Here is a 17,701-nt window from a genome sequence, read left to right on the forward strand (position 1 = left end):
ACACTTGTAACCCCAGCATTCAGGAGGCGGAGACTGGAGGATTGCAGTTCGCAGACAGCCTCAGCTACTTAGCGAGGCCCTTCGTAACTTAGTGAGATTGTTTCAAAATAAAAAGACTACAAAATAGAGCTGGGAGTGTAGCTTGAAGGTAGAATACCCTTGGGTTTTATCCCCAGTACCACCAACAAAACAAAACAAAATCTGGGGATAGGGCTGCATTGCTCACCGATTTCTAGAAAGGCCCAGATGACCCCGCGGCAGGAACGAGGGAGGGGATGGCTGCCTTTAATCCAGATTCAGGTGTGGTTATACGAAGAAAGTGGAGCTCAGAAAGACTGAGCAACGGGCCCAAAGTCACACAGCTTCTAACGGCCAGGAGAGGAATCCAGGCACTTCCACCGGAGTTAGAGTCACAGAGCTGGGCATGGTGGTACATGTCTGTAATCCTGATATTTGGGAGACTGAGACAAGAGGATCGCAGGTTCGAGGCCAGCCTCAGGAACTTAGCAAGGCCCTCAGCATAACACACACGCACATACATGTCACATGTGAATCCAGCACCTGGCTGTGCATAAAAGTTAACTGAGGTCTCAGAGGGAAGTAGAAAATGGAGAAGATAAGGGTGCAGTGAGTCTTGAAGTAATGAACAAGCACCCGGGCAGTATCTGCAGAGTCACTGAGCGACCCGAGCCTGGGGCCCACAGAGGACATTGTCAAGTTCAGCTCGCGTCCAAGCAGCACAGTGGAACAATACAGCTTATGCACGAAATTGACCCTGGGTTACACGACTGGGTCAGACTCGTTTCTAACAATGTTCTAAATCGTTCCTGCAAATCGGGCTGTAATGCAAGGGCATCCTATTGCTAAACCACGTCTGAGGTTGGAGACTAAAGCAGGAGGCCCAGCCGGGAGCTCCCGGCCCCAGGGAGACCACGCACCAATCCATGTGAGAGCGAGGAAGCTTATATATGTGGTGGCACGCCTGGGATCCCAGGACCTGGGAGGCCGAGGCAGGAGAATCGCAGGTTCATGACCAGCCTCTGCAACTCAGGGAGGCCCTGTTTCAAAATTTAAAATAAATAAATAAATATATAAACTGGCCTTGGTGGCGCACACTTGTAATCCCAGCATTTGGGAGGCTGAGACTGGAGGATCACTGGTTCAAGGCTAGCCTCAGCTAGAGAGGCCCTCCACAACTAAGCGAGACCCGGCTTCAAAATAAGAATAAAATAAGCCGGGCGTGGTGGCGCACGCTTGTCATCCCCGCGCCTGGGAGGCGGAGACAGGAGGATCGCCCGGGTTCGAAGCCAGCCGCGCTGGCTTAAGAGACCCTGTCTCCGAATAAAATATATATTTTAAAAAAAAGGTCTGGGAGGGTAGCCCGGAGGTAGAAGGGTTCCATCCCCAGTACCACCAAAATAAATAAATTAAATTAAATTAGCCGGGCGTGGTGGCGCACGCTTGTAATCTCTGCGCTTGGGAGGCGGAGACAGGAGGATCGCGCAGGTTCGAAGCCAGCCTCAGCTACTTAGTGAGGCTCTCAGCAACTTAGTGAGACCCTGTTTCCAAATAAAATATAAAAAAAGCCGGGCGTGGTGGCGCACGCTTGTAATCCCCGCGCTTGGGAGGCGGAGACAGGAGGATCGCGCAGGTTCGAAGCCAGCCGCGCTGGCGTAAGAGACCCTGTTTCAAAAATATAAAATAGGTCTGGGAGTGTAGCCCGGAGGTAGAAGGGCTTCCAGGAACCCCAGTACCACCAAAAAAAAAAATAAAAAATAAAAATAAATAAAAATAAAAAAGGTCTGGGAGCATAACCTGGAGGTAGAAAGCCTTTGGGTTCCACCCCCAGTACCACCAAAAAAAAAATTAATTAATTAATTAATTAATTTAATTAAAAATAATAAAATAGGGCTGGGAGTACAGTTCAGAGGTTGAATGCCCCTGGGGTCAACCCTGAGTACCACCCACACATACACACAGCAAGGTCAAGCAGCAAGCTTAGCAGCCTCCCTGGCCTCTACTCCCTAGATGCCAGGGGTACCCTCTCCCCAGAACCCACAACCGAAAATGCCCCCCGACTGTGCCCCGGTGATGCACAACCACCGATCCGAACCTGCGGGGCCGGGCGCGGTGGGGACGGGCCAAGATGCAGCACCGAGATTTCTGTCTGGTCTGGTCCCGTGTCTCCCTGTCCTCGTACCCACATGGTTGGCAGTTGTTTTATTTACACGGGCCCAAATCGACAGGGAGATCTTTCAGCATGGCTTGGGAGCAGCAGTAAAAACATATGGCAGGTAATTATTAACTTAACGAGTCGTGGTAAATTGTAATTTTATATCTTCGTGAAAAGATGTTGTCTAACCCGAGATAATAAATTTTGATCAATTATCCCGATGCTACTGTACAACTGGGAATTCTGGTGCCTGCTAAGAATGAGCAAGAAGCGACCGGCTCTGCGGCGGTCGGTGGCTGTATTACTGCTGGATTCTGCGATTTTCCACTGGTTTTTATTAAGTGCCTACTAGGTGTCAGGTGCTCAGGACTTAGCCCTGTTCTGAGAGCTCAGTGACTCCATGGGAGAGTCGTGTCTACCAGACAAAAGGTTTTGTGGATCTGGAACGGAAAGGTTAAAAAAGGCAGAGCATTAAATTGGGCGTGGTGGTGCACACCTGTAAAAAGTACTTGGGAGGCTGAAACAGAAGGATCGCCGGTTCAAGGCTGTCCTCATCAATCTAGCAAGACTCTTAGCAACTTAGTGAGGCCCTGCTTCAAAAAAAAAAACAGAAATAATTTTCTAAAGGGATAGGGATATAGCTTAGAGGTAGAATGGCCCTGGGTTCAATCCCTACACACACACACACACACACACACACACGTATAGTAATAATCACACCTAAAGTTGTCTGGAGCAGCGATAGTACCCGGGAGCGTGGGGGAAGATTTTACAGGCAGAATCTTTGGGGAGCAGCGGGTAGGTTGTGAGGGTCCCGGATGGGCAAAGGGTGCCCCCTGCAGAGGGAGCAGCATTGGAAAGGGGATGTGCCGCCGAGGAGGGGCGGCCGCCTGTGTGGGGCGGGGAGGTCGTGCGCGCTGCACCCGCCGCCCGCCGGGTCTCAGTGGGGAAGTGGCTGGGAGCCCAGGGTGCGGGCAGAAGGATGGCTGGATTCAGGCTGCTCTGGAAGCCTGCCTCTTGGTCTCCTGGTGGTAGAAACGTTCAATGGCATGTGTTTGATTTCCCCCAGGTGCCAGGAATACTTTGCCTCTCAAACAGTGGCCCTCCCAGAGAGCAGCTAAAGCAGACTGCTGGTCTGCCTGCCGGGAGCCCAGAAAGAGGCCGGACTGTGGCGGTGCGATCGCAGCTCTGGGAACAGCACCGAGGGGACACTTTATTCTAGACTAGAACACGGGGGTCTGCCCACCCTGGGCTAGGACCAGGGAGTACTGCTGGTCCCGGGACAGTCTCCTTTGCCTTCAGGGAGAGTCTGGCATTGAGTCCCCTGCCGAGGCACTCTGAGATGGTGAGGTGCCTACGGAAAGTCTACTTAGGGGGAGACCGGGAGGCGCACTGTAAGAGAATACGGGATGCAGGCTTGGCAGAGAGAGAAGCGGGCCTGGCAAGCGGCTGTTGAGTAGCCCTACAACTCGGGACGCCCAGAGTTGCCCCTAGGGAAGCAAGGGGGTTGCCCGTGCCTCTGATTCCTGTCTCATCCAGTCATCAGCTATAGGAAGCTGCCCAGGGCCAGGCAGGTTTTGCTAGAGAGAGCAGCTCCCGGGGGGCCAGTGGTGTGAGTCCTGTACCAGACATTGCCAAGAGAGCTCCCCCAAGCCCTGTGTACATGAGGAAACAGCCCCGAGTGGCTGAGTGATACAAGCCAATGGACGGAGCCAATGAACTTACCTCTCTGCCGTCGAAGCCCACTCTCCTAGAGGGAAGGACTTAAGGTCAGGAAGGCCAGGGCCCACCCACCTGGCAGGGCTGGGCAGGGCAGCCCAGGGGACAGCCAGGCCTCCAGCAGCCACGGATGAAAAGTGGGCTCCTGTACGTTTTAACTTTCTGTAGTGCTGTTCTCTTTTGTGGATGGAGATGAAGTTTCCTGCTGGGGCCCAGGGCTGCCTACCAGGGCCTCTGAGCCTCCAGGCAACTCTGCGGGGAGGTACTGAGGCGTCCATTTCACAGGCGGAGACCTTAGCTGCTGCTGCTGCTGCTGTTGGCAGCATTCAAGCTCAGGTCTACCTGGTTCTGGAATCACACTGCCCTCAGCCCCCTGAGGCGGGGTCTGGGAAATCAGAGAAGGAAAAAAGACCTCCCCCGTGATCATCTGGGGCAGGCAGCCGCACAGCAGGGACCCGCGGGACCCAGGGTGAGGCTGGGCACCTGGTTCTGTGTGCAGACTCAGCACCTCTTCTTGCCGGCTGGCCGCCCCTCCTGCGGGGCTCTGCCCTCTGGGCCTGCTTGGGGGTGGTGGTCGCCCAAAAGACTGTTGGCTCTACCCTGTCCTGGACTCCATTGGGCTCACTACAAAGTGCTCAGGTTAGAGGAGTCAACAAGAGAACAAATTTTTCAAGCACAGGGGACAACTGGCCAGCTCCTAATTCATTAATTCATCATCATTCATTCATTCATTCATTCAGCAAATATCCGATACCTATATGCCAGGCCAGCTCAGGGACTATAACAGGCCCCCTTATCCCAGAGGTATTTATGTCAAGACCCCTCCCATGGATATACCAAATCCTATGTATATGATATTTTCCCTACATATACCTATGGCAAAATTTAATTTATAAGTCGGGAGTGGTAGCACACGCTTGTAATTCCAGCATTTGGGAGGCTGAGACTGGAGGAATGAGGTTTGCAGCCAGCCTCAGCTACTTAGTGAGCCCTTTGCAACTCAGTGAGACCCTGTTTCAAAATAAGGAATAAAAAAAATAGGGCTGGGGGTGTCGCTCAGAGGTAGAATGCTCCTGGGTTCCATTCTCGAGTAAGGCAAAAAAATATAATTAATTAATTAGGCACAGTAAGACATTAATAAGATAGAATAATTATAAAAAGTATGCTATAATAAAAATTACTTGTAGCTGGGGATGGTGGTGCACACCTGTAAGCCCAGTACTAGGGAGGCTGAGACAGGAGAACGACAGGTTCCAGGCCAGCCTCAGCAACTTAGCAAGGCCTTCAGCAACTTAGTGAGATCCTGTTTCAAAATAAAAGGTAAAACAGGCCTGGGGGTATATCTCAGAGGAAGAATGCCCCTCGGTTCAATTCCCAGTAACACACACACACGCACACGCACACACACACACGCACGCGCGTGCGCGCGCTTGAAGGTGATCCTTGTGGTGTGCATAAATTAGTGAAGGGCCTCTTCCAAACTCCCTATTTAAAACCACAGTCCATGCAGCCCCAGGGCTTGGCCTCCCCAACCCTAACCCTCTCCTCTGCTTCGCTTTTCTCTGACATTGTATCAGCAATCATAACGCCTTAAACGCCATATATGTCCTTCCTCCATACGCTCATGACACCCCACTCTAACATACAAGCTTCCGAGGACAGCAACTTGAGTTGCGTCTGTTCCCTGCTGGAGCACCTGTTGCCTAGCACAGCATGAAGAAGTGATTGATAAATACCTGTCAAGTGAACGATGGATTGCAAGACATCCCACATCCCACACGGTACCCGTTCTTGGGGGAGCCTGGAGAAAGAGGAAGTTGCTGGCCATGGAGCCAGGCACAGGGAAGGTGGGACCCAGGTTGGTCTTGAAGAATGTTTAGGCTAGGGATGAAGGATGCTTGCTACAGAGATGCTAACCCTCTTACTGGAATAGGCCCCAGATGGTTGGTACTATTGTTATCTAACTAGTATCTGGTAGGTGCCAAGAACTATTCCAGCTGTGTTACACTGCTTAACCCTCCTGAACCTCAGAGGTAAGTAATGTCTTCGGGGGGATATCGAGGAGTTGGTGGCACCTGTTGTATTCCCAGTGCTTCAGAGGCTGAGACAGGAGGATTGCAGAATTGAGGACGACCCCAGCAACTTAGTGAGACTTTGGCAACCTAGTGAGGCCCTGTTTCAAAATAAAAAATAAAACAAGGCGGGGGATGTAGCCCAGAGACAGAATGCCCCTGGGTTCAATCTCCAGTGCCACAAAATGAACAAATACATAAATAAATAGTTTGCCCTAAAAACAACAAATATTTGTATAAAAACATTCACAGCAAGCCAGGTACAGTGATGCATGCCTGTAATCCCAGTACCAGGGAGACTTGAGACAGGAGAACTGCAGGTTCCAGGCCAAGCTCAGCAACTTAGTGAGACTCTGTTTCAAAATAAAAAATAAAACAAAATAAAAATAAAATTGGGCTGGGAGTGTAGCTCAGAGGCAGAATGCCCCTCGGTTCAATCTTAAGTATCACCAAAAAAAAAAAAAAATACAAAATAGAATATTCACAGTTGCTTTATTTACAATAGCCCCAATCTGGAAACCAACCCAACTGTCCATCAGTAGGTGGATAAATCGATACAATGTACAGAATTGTATAGATTCACATATAATTGCATACAAATCTTTACAAGTTATAAATTTATACAATGTATTACTTAGCAATAAAATGGAACAAACTATAGATACATACAACAGGGATGACCTCAAAGCCTCCTTGCACAAAAAGGTGCCAGACACAAATATGTTTACTCTGCATATGAGGTTCTAAAACTTAGGTACAATTAATACACTTAAAAATGAACTTAAATAAAAGGCTGGTGATAGAAATCAGATAAGAAGTTACAGCTGAGGGTCCGGGTGCTGACTCAGAAGGGACGAGGGAGCTTTCTGGGGTGATAGAAATGTTCTGTATCTAGACTGGTATGGTGTGTACATGGATATTTATGTATTTGTCAAAGTCGTGGAACTGAACACTTGAAATCTGTTTTTTAGCCGGGCGTGGTGGCACACGCTCGTAATCCCTGCGCTTGGGAGGCAGAGACAGGAGGATCGCGCAGGTTCAAAGCCAGCTGCACTGGCTTAAGAGACCCTGTTTCCAAGTTAAAAAAATATAAAATAGGTCTGGGAGTGTAGCCCGGAGGTAGAAGGGCTTCCAGGAACCCCAGTACCACCAAAAAAAAAAAAATGTTTTTTATTATACTAAATCATATCTCAGTAAAAAAAAAATGATGAAGATATATGCCTGTAATCCCAATACTTGGGAGGCTAAGACAGGAGGATTGCAGGCTCAGGGCCAGCCTCAGCAACTTAGCAAGGCCCTTGGCAAAACCCTGTTTCCAAATAAAATAGGAATGGGGGTGTAGCTTGGAGGTAGAACACTCCTGAGTTCAAATCTCAGGAACACCAATATTATAATAATAATAATAATAATAATAATAATAATTTGCTCTAGGTCACAAAGCTACAAAGGGAGATGTGAATCCAGGTTCACCCAATTCCACAACTCTTCCATAGGGAGCTGGGATTCCCCAGGGACCACCTCCCCACCCCAGCTTGATAATGTGTTTGCCAAAACTCTTGACTTGAAGGAATTCACAGCTACCCCAGGAGGAAACCGTAGACTCCCAGCCCCCAGGTCCTGAGCAGGAGGCTCGTGGGGCGTGGGGAGGCAGAACAGTGTCTGGCTAGAAGTTTAACTCAGGTTCCCACCTCAGCCATGCAACCTGTGCGTACACTGCCCTTGACTCAGCTTCCCCTTCTGTGAATCCAAGGAGGAGGGAATCAGTGATTGCAGTATGGGGCCCCAGATCCTGGGGGCCACAAGCCCCTCTGCTCTCCAAGCACCGTCACATTAGGCATGCAATGCACCTGCCTCCTATCTGATAAGCTATTTTTCTAATGCATGTGAAATTATCGTGATTAATAAAACACACATCTGTTTCAAAGCAAAAATGAAACCGTAGCAGCATTTCGTCAACTGTGATTTTCTCAGACAAAAGACACCAAAGGAACAACCCCTGCTCCTGACTCTGGTTTAAAGAGGCTGGGAATCTCTGTGTAGAGGATTGCTAAGGGGACAGTCGCCAAGGGGACAGTCGCCAAGGGGACGGTCGCCAAGGGCCCTTCCAGGTCATCTGCCCCATGACTGTCCGACGGCGCTTGGGCAAATGCTTGTCCCCGAGGCCCGGGGCCTTGGAGGGCAAGCCTCTTATCTGGGCCCCACTGAGAGAGTCCCCACCACATGACCTATGGGTCCCAAGTGCCCTCAGCGCTGCACCATGGGCCTCAGTTTCCCCTCTAGTTCTGACCAGCTGTAAGGGAGAAGCCGGGGCATTTCTCTCCCCAGCTTCTCATCATCAGCTTCTAGCATCAGACAAGGGGGAGTTCCCCTGGGCATGGTGGGGCACACCTGTTATCCCCAGTACTTGGGAGGCTGAGACAGGAGGATCGCAGGTTAGACTCCAGTTTCAGCAACTTGGTGAGGCCCTCAGCAACTTCACAATATCTTGTCTCCAGATTAACGAGGGTCCACATCCTAATATGTGTAAAATTATGAATATGACATGGTTAACCTGGACAACCATTGGTGGTAGGGGGGAAGGGGAAACGGGGTGGGGGGCAGAGAGGGCACCAAATATAGTTTAAATATATACCATTTATGTTCAATTAAAAAAAATCAGGTTGAGGGTGTTAACTCAAAAGTAAAATGCCCCGGGGTGGGGGTGGGGGAGAGGCAATCCTGGCCAGAGCGTGCCCTACCCATAGTCCACAGCCTAGGAGGGGTGCGGCTCCTATCACGACAGTGGCCCCAGCTTAGCCTGATGGACCGGGCACGGGGCTCACTTCTTTGTGTGTGTTTGGGGGAGGGGGTGCTGGGGATTGAACCGGGGGCATTCTGCCTCGGAGCTCCACCGCCAGCCCTTTTTATATTTTGTTTTGAAACAAGGTCTCACTAGATTACTGAGTCTCGCTGCTGGCCGAGGCTGTCCGCCAGCCTGCGATCCTCCTGTTGCAGCCGGCTGCGTCCTGGGATTACAGGCGTGGGCCACCATGGCCGGCTCGGGCTCACTTCTAAGCACAAGGTCGGACTTTCCCTTCAATACCCTGGCGGCCCCGCTGGAACCCCCGCTCCGTGAGCATCCTCAGCTATGGTGCCGGGGTCCTGGATTACAGACGGAAAGCAGCGGCGCCGCTTCTCCTGCCCTCACGGCCTGGGCCCTCCCCGCCGCCGCTTTCACCCCGGGGTCTGCGGCTGAGTCCGAGGTGCGCCGAGCCTCCGAAATAAACCGGGGTCCTCGCGGAATCCCGCCCCCCAAAGGCGAGGGCTGGGCACACACCACGCCCCAAAGAGGACGCGCGGGGCTGGCCCCCCGCCCCCTGCACTGAAGGCGCACATCCCTACTCCCCACCCACGCCCCCCCACGGGAGGACGGAGCCTGCCCCGTCCACCTGCCGTCATCAGATAGCGAAGACGGACACCAACCTGCTCCCTCCCCAAACTCAACTTAACTACTTTTAACCCATTTTCCGCCCCCATCGGATCGGGAGCGGCTCGCGCACCTGCCTTCTCCCAAGGGTACCCTCCCCCTCTCCAGCTTCTAACTTTCGGGTCACCGGACAAAAGATAATCGCCCCCAGCGTCCGGGAGACCTCGGGACGCCCCCCTCGCCCGCCACGTCCGGGGCGCGGTCCGGGGCCCGGCGGCCGCGACCCCCCCCCCGCCGCGTCCCCGCCCCCCCCACCCGGCGCACTGCGGAGGCCGGGCCCCGCGCGGCTCCCCGGGGATGCGGCCGCACTCGGCGAGGCCCAGCCCCGGGGGCGCCCCTCCCGCAGCAGCCCCGCCGCCCGGAGCGGGGCGAAAAGCCGGCGGGGAAGGGGAGAGACCCCCCCCCAGGGCCGCCGATCCCGCCGCGGGCGCGCACCCACCTCGCAGCGCCGGGGTGCGGGGGGCCCGCGCGCGCGGCTGCAGCCTGCCCGGGGCCAGCTCCGGCCCGCGGACGCGCGGACCGTCCGGCCGCCGAACTAAGTTGGAAAGTTCCCTCCGCCGCGAGGGAGGGGGCGCACGGGCCGCGCCCCGCCCTGCAGGGCTCGGGGACGCCGGGCGCGGGGCGCACCCCGCACGGCGCAGCCGCCCAGCCCCGGTGCGCGGCGACCTGGGGCGGTGGGGGCCGGGGCGCCTGCCCCTGCGCCCCTCCACCGCCCCGCCGGGGGGGGCACCCCAATCGCGGTGCGGGGGGGAGAGGCCTCGACTGGCCGCTGCCAACTCGGAATCCGACCGGGGCAGCGCCGGCCCGTTCGCAAAAGGCCCAGTTAGCGCACCCATGGGCGCGGGGCGCGGGGGTCCGCGGGGGTCCGCGGGGGTCCGCGGGGGCCGCCGCAGCACTGGTGCGGGTCCCGGCGAGGGCGCGTCGGGCGGGCTCTTTGTGTGGGGCCCCGGGGGCGGCGGGCGCGGGGCGGGGGTCCGCGGGGCGGGGGTCCGCGGGGCGGGGGTCGGGGGTCGGGGGTCCGGCCAGGGGCCGCGGCCGTCGGGCGCCTCTGCCCGCGCTCGCGGGGTGGGCAGCGCACGTGCCGTCGGGGGCCGCGGCGAGCGTGTCCCCCCCGGGCGGCCGCGGCCCCCCTACCTTGCCGCAGTGGTAGTGGTCCAGGGGCGCCAGGCCGGCCGGCTCGGGCCCGGGCCGCGCGCCCACCGCGGGCGCCGAGGGGTACAGGCGGACGTCCATGGCGCGGCGGCTCCCGCGGGCAGTGCCTGGGCGGGCGGCGGTGGGAGCCGGGTGCGAGCGGGGGTGCGAGCGCGGGGGCGGGCCGGGGGGCGGGGAGGGGCGGGGTCCGTGGTCGCCCCGCCCTCGGCCCCGCCCCCGCCCCGCCCCACCCGCCGCGCGCTATTGTTCCGGCCTCGGGCGCCGCCGGGGGCCGGGGGCTCCCCCTGGCTGCAGCCGCCGGGCTCCCGGCGCCCCCGCCCCCGTCCCGCACCGGACCCCTGCCCCGAGGGGCTGCGGGGGTCGCGCGCCGGTGCAGAGGCCCTTCGGCCACCCAGGGCGAGGGGGAGGAGGAGCCGGCGCCGCACCCCCTTAATATTCGGGGCGCCGTCAACCCCCAGGCGCCGTGGGGTGGGGGCAGGGAGGAAGGTGGCGACGGCAGCTTTCGGAGATGGGTGCTGCCTTGCCTAGGGGTCGCCGCCTGCCCTCCCTCTCCTCGTCCCGCAGACCCGAGTTACTGCACGAGAGACCCCCGGGGGGATGCACGCGCTTAAACTGTCCATTTTGCACACGGGGGGGGGGGGGACTGGGGCAAGGACCCAGGGCACCCGTGAGGGAGCATCAGCCGGATGGGCTCCGCAGACCCCAAAGGATCCAGCACTTTAGAGAAGATGTGGGAACCTGGGGAGGTGGGGGGCAGAGCCATGATCTGGAGCCTGAAGCTGAGTTGGGGTCTGGAGTCGGCCTCCCTTCCAGGTCTCTGGGAATGAGAAAAGGGAAGGAAATGGGAGGATTTCCAGCCCTCAAAAAAAAAAAAAAGGAAGGAAGGAAGGAAGCCCGCTGATTCCTCGGGACACTTAGAAGCTGCCAGACCCTTACTCCTCCTGTCGCCCAAGAAGTGTCTGAACCAGCAATCTCTGCTCCTTCCCCTCCCACGCTCGGCACCTCCTCCCCGCACGGCGGGCTGGACCGGCTGGGCCGGGCCTCTATCTCAGTGCTTGGGAGGCTGAGACCCGAAGATCTCAGGTCGCAGGTCTGAGGCCAGCCTCGGCAGAACCCTGTCCCTTGGGCCGCCCGCGGGCTGGGGAGACCTGGAAGGCAAGGCAGCCGGGACCTGGAGGAAGGGCTTGCGCCACCCTGGACCTCGCCTCCCAGCGGCTGCCTGGGTTTCTCCAGTTAGTGCTGCCTAGAGCGAGGACCACTCTTTGAGACCAAAAAAATCCAGGAGGAGCACAACATAGAGGTGGGAAACAGATTTTTGCTGAAGATTTGAGGACAACAGGGGGAAACTGCAGTTAGGGAAGGAAAGAACTTTTAACTAAATGTCAGCAGTCATTGTTTCCAACCTGATTAAAAGGAAATTCCCGCTGGGGCCCTCTCTTCTTCCCCCTCCCCCAATTTGTATACTCAACTGGCCTCAGCACTACTTGTTGAAAAGACCTGACATACATGCATGCACACACAAAGGTGAACACACACACACACACACACACGCTTTTCTTCAGTGCCTTGTCATAAGTCAAGTGGTCCAAATGTGCATGGGACTGTTTCTGGATTTTTCTACTTTGTTTCGCTAGCTTTTTTTTTTTTTTTTCTTGTACCATTATAACATAGTCTGAATGACTGCAGCTTTATAATGCCTTTATGTGCTATAAAATAAGTCCACCCACTTTGTTCTTTAAACACTACCTTTGTTATTAACCTTCGAACCTTTATAGAAACTTTTAAATCGGCTCATTTTTTTACCCACATAAAATATTACTAGGATTTAGGTTGATACCACATTGAATCTTTAAGTCAATTGGAGAAAGATGACATTTTCAATGTTAATTTTTCTTATCCATGAACATGGTATGTTGACCCATTTATTTGAGAATTTTTAAAAAGTTCTTAGTCATGTTTTGTGATTTTATATGCAGAGCTCTTACACAACTTTTATTAGATTTAGATCTGGATATTTTATGTCTTGAGCATGATTATAAATGATTTACGTTATTTTCTACTTGTTGCCAGTAGAGTGCCTTAGGTCTTTTGACATTCTTCCCAAGGAGTGGCGTCTCATTACCTTCCCCTTGAAAAGGGTTGGTCTTAGTAAGTGGTTTTTAACAGAGTATGGCAGAGATGATGTTGTGTGACTTCTGAGGCTAGGCATAAATGTTGCTAAGTTTATGTCTAGCCCCCTCTCTTGAGGCTCAAAGTAACCCACACAGAGTAACCATATGCAGAGACCCTAAAGGTAAATGAAGAAGGGAAGGTGCCCAGCCGGTCCCCAGCAGAACAGACTACAACCATGAAAACTCCTGAAACGCACATCTGATCCCTTCCTGATTAAAACAAAACAGAAACTATGAGAGAGAGAGAGTTAAGTGCTTATTGTTATTTTAAGAAACAAAATTTTGGGGTAGTATGTTACTCAACATGTAGATCTAGAACATAATAAAAATAGATTTTTACATAATGTTCTTAGTACCCAGAAACATCACTAACCTCATTAATATTCTAATAATTTATCTGTAGGTTCCCTAAATTTAAAAAAATACCATTTTCTGTCCCATCTATGAGAATAAGAGTTTGTTGTCCCTTTTCTTTCTTTCTTTTTTTTTTTTTTTTTTTTTTTTTTGGTGGTGGTACTGGGGTTCCTGGAAGCCCTTCTACCTCCGGGTTACACTCCAAGACACACACACACACACACACACACACACACACACACACACACACACATATATATAATTTTTTTTTTAAACAGGGTCTCTTACTCCAGTGCCGCTGGCTTCGAACCTGCGTGATCCTCCTGTCTCCGCCTCCCAAGCTTGGGGATTACAAGCGTGTGCCACCACGCCCGGCTGCTGTGACCATTTTACAGATGAGAAGAATGAGGCTAGGGAGGAATGCTCAACACCCCAGAGTTAACAGCTGGGCCAGAACTACAGCCCAGCCTGGAAATCTCACCTGGAGCACTTCCCATGGTCTGTGTCTCTACCATCTTGGTCTCACCAACTCTGGACGGGGCTGTGGAACAATATCCGCCACAGTTTGGAGATCTGTGCGCACGGGGTGAGCTGCGGCAGCCGTGGGGCTTCCCTGGAGCGGGCCAGCAGCAGCTCCCATCCACCCTGCAAAGGGGGTCGGCCCAAGAGGCATCTGGGGCCCCAGCGGGGACGCCGCGCAGGCCCCAGAGCTTGGCCTTGTCTTTCCGTGTTGGCAACTGAACAAGTAGAAAATTGACAATTTGGTCTCCCTAAAGAAACACCACAGGCTTACATGCCTTGGGGATGGGAGCAGAGCTCAGGCCCTCCTCCCTTGCCCTCAGGGTGAGTCTGCAAGAGTGCACAGGCCACCCAGACCAGCTTGGCCACACCCTGCCTGCAGCAGCCCCATCTGGGGATGCAGAATGTCTGCTGCTCTCAGCTTCTAAGGCCACAGTAGCTAACAGCCGGGACCTAGATGTGCTTTCGCCTGCTTTATTGTTATTTAGACGTGGCAAAGCCAGATGATGGGAGATGATTGTCCTGGAGAAGATAAGTTGGTCCTCACAGTCCCCGAGAGGAGGGCCCACCATTCGAGGGGCCACGGGGAGGAGCACTGGGTGAGCCAGCAGGGAGCACTGTGGGCGAGAGCCCTTGCTGTGGTTTCTGCAGGAAGGCTTTGGGTAGGCAGCGTAAGCAGATTGAGAACTGGCCGATTTGAATGATGTCAGCGGATCTGGGGTTAGGGACTGTCCCCAGGGGACTGGCACCTGGCCCCGGGGGGTTGGGGCAGGCGAATAGTAACCCCAAGTGTGAGCACCTGCTGAGGGGGGGATTGCTTGGTTTACTTTCACAAAGTACACTCATAGGCAAGTTGTTTGCTATGTCTAGAAACGTGTTAATTCTCCTATCCAGGGGGAATAAAAAGAAACACTGACAGCCAAGAATGGCCGAGGGCCAGATGTGTGCCGGGCCCTCTGCTGAGCACTGTGTACCCACCCACTCTGGGTTTTGTCTGGTTGTTGTTGTTGTTGTTGTTGGTGGTGGTGGTGGTGGTGGTGGTGTGTGTGTGTGTGTGTGTGTGTGTGTGTGTGTGTTTATGGTACTAGGAACATTCTACCTCTGAGCTACACTCCCAGCCCTACTTTACTTATTTTTTATTTTGAAACAAGTTCTCACTAAGTCGAAGAGGGCCTCATTAAATTGCTGAGGCTGGCCTTGAACTTGCAATCCTCACGTCTCAGCCTCCCAAGTACTGAGATTACAAGTGTGCGCCACGGCACTGGGTTTCTTTCTTTTCTTTTCCTTCCTTCCTTCCTTTCTTCCTTCTTTCTTTCTTTCTTCCTTTCTTTCCTTCTTTCTCTCTTTAGCCAGGTTTCTATCTAATCATCTTATCACTTCTTTGTCTTGTCTTTATTCTCCCCCTCCCAGATTTATTAAGGTAAAATTTATAAATAAGAATTGTACATACTTAGAGTCTAAAATGTGATGTTTTCATATACACACATATTGCAAAATGATTAAATCAAGCTCAACTAATTTTTATGTCTCTTCAGTCTAATCACTTTTTTGTGGTGAGAACCTTTAAGATCTACTTTCTTAGAAAATTTCAAGCCTACAACACATCATTATTAATCTTTATATTTTCTTATTGTATTTTCCCTAAAGAATCAACGTTAAATGGAACTGGTGAAATCAGTCATCATATCTTTTCCTTGCTTTAATGAACATGGTTCTTATATTGTAACATTTAGGCATTATGGAAGATACTAATTGTGAGATTTGGGTAATATTCTTAATCAATTAATAAAGTTTCTATTTATTCCTACTCTGCTAAGAGAATTATTCTAGCAAGAATTAGTTATACTTTATAATGCACTTCAGGGGTAGCTACCAAAATAATTGCTTGGGTTTTTTATCTCCTTACCCATTAATATTATGTAGTACATTAATGGAATAATAATATGTATGATTCACGTTGAGCCATCCTTGAATTCCTGAGATATTTCTTGGGACTCCTATTTGGTCATCATTTGTTTTTTATACATTGTTAAATTCCATTCGCATCTATGTTAACCATTGAGATACATCTAAAGTTCTTTTGTGCTACTGTTGCCAAACTGCTTTTGTGTGTCAGGACTAGAGTGGTTTTGTGGGCTGGGGATGTGGCTCAGTGGTAGAACGCTCACTTAGCAAGGCCCTAGGTTCAATCGTCAGCACCGCAAAAAAAGAAATGTATAATACTGGTTTTGCCTTACAAGTTGGTAATGGTTTTGACCTCTTAAATAATGATTGAATCATTATATCTTATATTTTTACTTGGTAAATTTTGATAAATCATACTTCCCTGGAAAGTTTTTAGTTTTCCTCAACTTTTCAAATGTTCTGGTGTAAAGGTTTCCAATATATATTTTTTTCATTTAGCAGCACTGGAGAGCAAACCTAGAGCCTCGCGTATTAAGCAGGCATTCTACCACTGAATGACATCCCAGCCCTTTTATTCTCTTTCTTTCCTTCTTTCTTGTTTCCTTGCTTCTTTTCTTCCAGACTAAGGCCTAGACTTGGTCTTTCTAGACTAGCGTCTCACTAAGTTGTCCAGCTTGGCCTCAATATTGAAGTCTTCCTGCCTCAGCCTCACAAGTAGCTAGGCTTACAGGAGTGTATGTACCACTGCACTCGAGTTATTTTATGATTTTTAAAACTCCACTATATCTCCAGGAATGGTGGTGGACGCTTGTAATCCCAGCGTTTGGGAAGCTGAGACAGGAGGATCACGGGGTTCACAGACAGCCTCAGCTACTTAGTGAGGCCCTTTGCAACGCAGTGAGACCCCGTTTCAAAATAAAGAATAAAAAATAGGGCTAGGAGTGTAGCTCGGAAGTAGAATGTCCCTGGGTTCCATCCCCAGTACTGCAAAAAAAAAAAAAAATTAATTAATTAATTAAAAAATAAAACTTACTATGTCTATAATCTCTCATTTTTTAAATTTTCTTAGCCAGTTATGATCAAAATTTTTCTATATTCTTAGACCCTGTTTTTATATTTTCTTTTTTAAAAACCTTTCTATAGCTAGTACATTTGAAAAGTGAATATTTTTAAAAGTAAAGATAAGAGCCAGGTGTGACTCATGCCTATAATCCCAGTACCTGGGGAGGCTGAAACAGGAGGATCACAAGTTTGAGGACAGCCTCAGCAGGTAGTGAGACTTTCAACAACCTAATTAGATCCTGTTTCCAAATAAGAAATAAAATTGGACTGGGGGGATAGCCTGAAGGTAGAATGCCTCTGGGTTTAACCCCCAGTATCACAAGAAAAAAAGAAGTAAAGATGATATGTGTAAATTACCCGGACTTAGAAAGTGTTTGGTCAACATTGATTGATTTGATATGTAAATGTATATATATATTTTTTAATTATTATTATTTTTTTGGTGGTACTGGGGATGGAACCCTTCTACCTCTGAGCTACACTACCAGACCTATTTTTACTTTTATTTTTAATTTGGAAACAGGGTCTCTTAAGCCAGCAAGGCTGGCTTCGGAACCTGCGCGATCCTCCTGTCTCAGCCTCCCAAGCGCAGGGATTACAAGCGAGCGCCACCACGCACGGCTGAAAAATATTTTTGAGCATGTGCTAGGGATGAGAATTTCAACTGTGGCTGAGACACAATTTATGATCACAGCTGAATGGCAAAGACAGGCAGGTAAGTCATCAATTAGATAAAACCTTATCAACAAAGCCGGGCGTGGCGGCGCAGGCTTGTAATCCCCGCACTTGGGAGGCTGAGACAGGAGGATCACACAGGTTAGAAGCCAGCCTCAGCTACTTAGTGAGGCTTACAGCAACTTAGTGAGACCCTGTTTCCAAATAAAATATAAAATAGGTCTGGGAGTATAGCCCGGAGGTAGAAAGACCCTGGGTTCCACCCACAGCACCACCAAAAAAAAAAAAAAAAAAAAAAAAAAAAAAAAAACTTATAAACATAGTAGAGGTAAGTACAAAGTAGAACAAGGGCACAGAGGAGGGCTTCCTGAGGGAGGTGATGCTGCACTGGGCGCTGTAGGATGCGTAGGAGTTAGGCAGGTGAAGGAGACAG

General features: G+C 51.5%; 1 protein-coding gene across 1 annotated transcript in view; it reads right to left on the reverse strand.

Annotated features, from left to right (window-relative positions):
- The window catches only part of TOX2 (TOX high mobility group box family member 2), a gene marked incomplete at both ends in the record, with an annotated part of 131,045 nt that extends 120,382 nt beyond the window's left edge, over positions 1-10,663 (reverse strand). The window contains one exon of the mRNA XM_080716504.1: positions 10,565-10,663. Coding sequence (XP_080572630.1) covers positions 10,565-10,663 — 99 coding nt within the window. The remainder of the gene's footprint in view (positions 1-10,564) is intronic.
- Positions 10,664-17,701: the final 7,038 nt, after the last annotated feature.

The sequence above is a fragment of the Muscardinus avellanarius genome (assembly GCF_963383645.1).
Source record: "Muscardinus avellanarius genome assembly, chromosome: 19".
Lineage (NCBI taxonomy): Eukaryota > Metazoa > Chordata > Mammalia > Rodentia > Gliridae > Muscardinus > Muscardinus avellanarius.